Below are 2500 nucleotides of genomic sequence, written 5' to 3'. Positions count from 1 at the left end.
ATACTAAAAGCAATAGTCCTATATTTTAATAGTTTTTGTACAATATCCATTAGTCATGCAAAATTTTAATAATAAATACTCTTCAAATCATATAGTATCATAGTACTGAATACTTAATCAGGTTATATAATCTTTACTCGCTCTGTGATTGACCCTAATAATTTACTAAAATTATCCAAAAGACGTTTTCATATTATCACTTAAAATCCCGTTCTTTCAACTTTCTTTAACACCTTCATGATCCTTTGAGGGAAATCCTAGATATACTTCATCCTATGGATAAGAGGCTAAAAATAGAACGAACCTGAAGGATAGGAAAACAACACAGGAAATCCTAATACGAAGTTGCATCCGGTTATTAGATATTCGAATGTTTTGTTCTGAAGATCTGTTAATCAGCTTCAGTAGAGGATACAGATTATCTGGGCTGAAGGCATGGTAATCCTGCTGACAATTATGTGTTCATGTAGCATCATATAGAGTATGGTGATTTAGTTATCTATGTGTTTTAATTTTGATCAGTTTTAGGGAGAACCATAATAATACAATAGCTTTTTGTTATTGTAAGACTTGTGCTGTTTTTTTTTTTAACTACTATGTGCATTGTTTGGCCTTCGGTATATCCGCCCGTAATAAATGTCAATAATTTTATTTCCTACAGACTAGAGGTAGAAGCTATGACCAAACTGAATAAGTTAGATTTAGAAACCAGGTCTATAACTTGGACTATACCGACCGAACATTGTGGAGGTTATCATAGAGAATTTGGGGAATTTCTGTTTTGACTACAAGCTGTAAAAATCCCAGGTCAGGTAGAATGTTAATTAAAGACACATGATTACAGGGGAAAATCCTCTGCTTTTCCCAAGATAAAGACTTTTACTGTCACAGGTATCTTATGGCTTCCCCTCTTGGAATCTCAGTTGTTTTGAAAGGATTAAGAAAGCGTCTAAATATAATATAAATACGATTGATGAATCTAAATATCTTTTTCCACAATGGGACTTTACAGGTATTCTCCGTTATCTCTCCTTCATCCTCTCTCTTCTTCCTTCCTCCTTTCCTCCCTTGTTTTCTATCTCTCTTCCCAATAAAACACCATAACCCCCAACCTCTCTATAAACAAAAAAAACATGTATAATTCTAACGAAGACGTAAAACCAATGCGTTGATTATATATAATCTCTCTATTCCCATCCGTACCTTTTCCTACATTTATCACAAGTAACTCTTCTCATCCTTACGTTATCGATAAAACTGCCCGAGGAATAGCGTTGGGGGGTCGTGACAAAATCCCAGTCGGCATCGCCCCGGTACAGAGCCCCATTGAAGGCCGGGACGTGGCTCTCCGGGGGCGGCGTCCCCCCTGCTTCGAGCAAAAGGACCCTCCAACCAGCCACCTCCGACAGGCGAGAGGCCATGACGGCACCAGCTGATCCTGCACCGACTGTGGGGGGAAAGGTAGAGGGTTATTGTGCCTTTATTATTACTGTTATTAGTGTCTCGTTGTATATAGTGTTATGAGTATCATTAGAATCATTATTATCTTAATTATTACCGTCATCATTATTCTTATTGATATTGATGTTATTAATCTCGTTGTTATATATTATATCTCTCTCCCTCCTTTCTCTCTCTATCTCTCTCCCTTGCTCTCTCTCTCTCTCTCTTTTTAGGTTAGGATATTAATACTATTGGGAGTTAGGTGTCCCGACAGGTGAACGGGAAAAGAATGCAGGGTGTGTAGGTCACCAAGGTCACACACCTTAGTACACTATATCTTACAGTGTCCCATGCCTCAGATTTACAGAAAATCAGAGATAGCTGGACTATTCGATAAGTTGTATGGATGTTTAAAAATGGCCCGGTGATAATTTTTTTGAAGAAGTACAAACACTTTGCATCAATTACATAATTGTAGTTGGCAACTGTGTACATCCGATTGTGACTTCCTTTCTGCCGAGACTATGATAGCCCGAGCAGGATTTTATTGAGGTATGGGTGAATATCATTTACGATACATCATCCTGTCGAATACAAACGTATTTCTTGACTTTCTGATAAATTCTTTCCTCCAGGAACATGCGTATGTATGCTGTAATTAATCCGCCTTTTATACTGTGTATATTTCAACATGTTGACATAGCTATAAGGTTTTGTAAAATATATTTGGGCCCAAAGAGAGATCAATATTGAAGTGAGGATAACCTATGTTACCTTATCCTTTTGTCAAAGTCACTCTCTCTCTACATATATATATCTATCTCACTTTCTCTCCCTCTCCCTCTCTCTCTTTCCCTCCCTCCAGTTCACCAAGGTCTGTGAACTTTCTCTCGAACCCAAAGGACCTGCCTTTTCTTTCAGCCACTTAAAGCTGACTCATTTGATCCTCATTAATGAGTTTTAACGTGGTGGTCGGATAACCTCGAGGCTTTCCTGTTTCCTCCGAGATCGTGTCGGGTACATCCTTCGTACCAGTCCAGCACCGGTACTCAGGGGA

General features: G+C 38.4%; 1 protein-coding gene across 4 annotated transcripts in view; it reads right to left on the bottom strand.

Annotated features, from left to right (window-relative positions):
- LOC122250368 (glucose dehydrogenase [FAD, quinone]) overlaps positions 1-2500 on the bottom strand; it is a 28823-nt gene that overhangs the window by 8802 nt on the left and 17521 nt on the right. For all 4 annotated transcript variants that reach the window (XM_086542854.1, XM_086542844.1, XM_086542847.1 and 1 more), the window contains exon 3: positions 1245-1447. In XM_086542854.1, coding sequence (XP_086398980.1) covers positions 1245-1447 — 203 coding nt within the window. The remainder of the gene's footprint in view (positions 1-1244; positions 1448-2500) is intronic.

This window comes from Penaeus japonicus, unplaced genomic scaffold, assembly GCF_977035675.1.
Source record: "Penaeus japonicus unplaced genomic scaffold, GWHDUDI00000001_assembly GWHDUDI00000001, whole genome shotgun sequence".
Taxonomy (NCBI): Eukaryota; Metazoa; Arthropoda; class Malacostraca; order Decapoda; family Penaeidae; genus Penaeus; species Penaeus japonicus.
The sequence above is the reverse complement of the archived record's forward strand: the minus strand, read 5'-3'. Positions and strand labels throughout refer to the sequence as shown.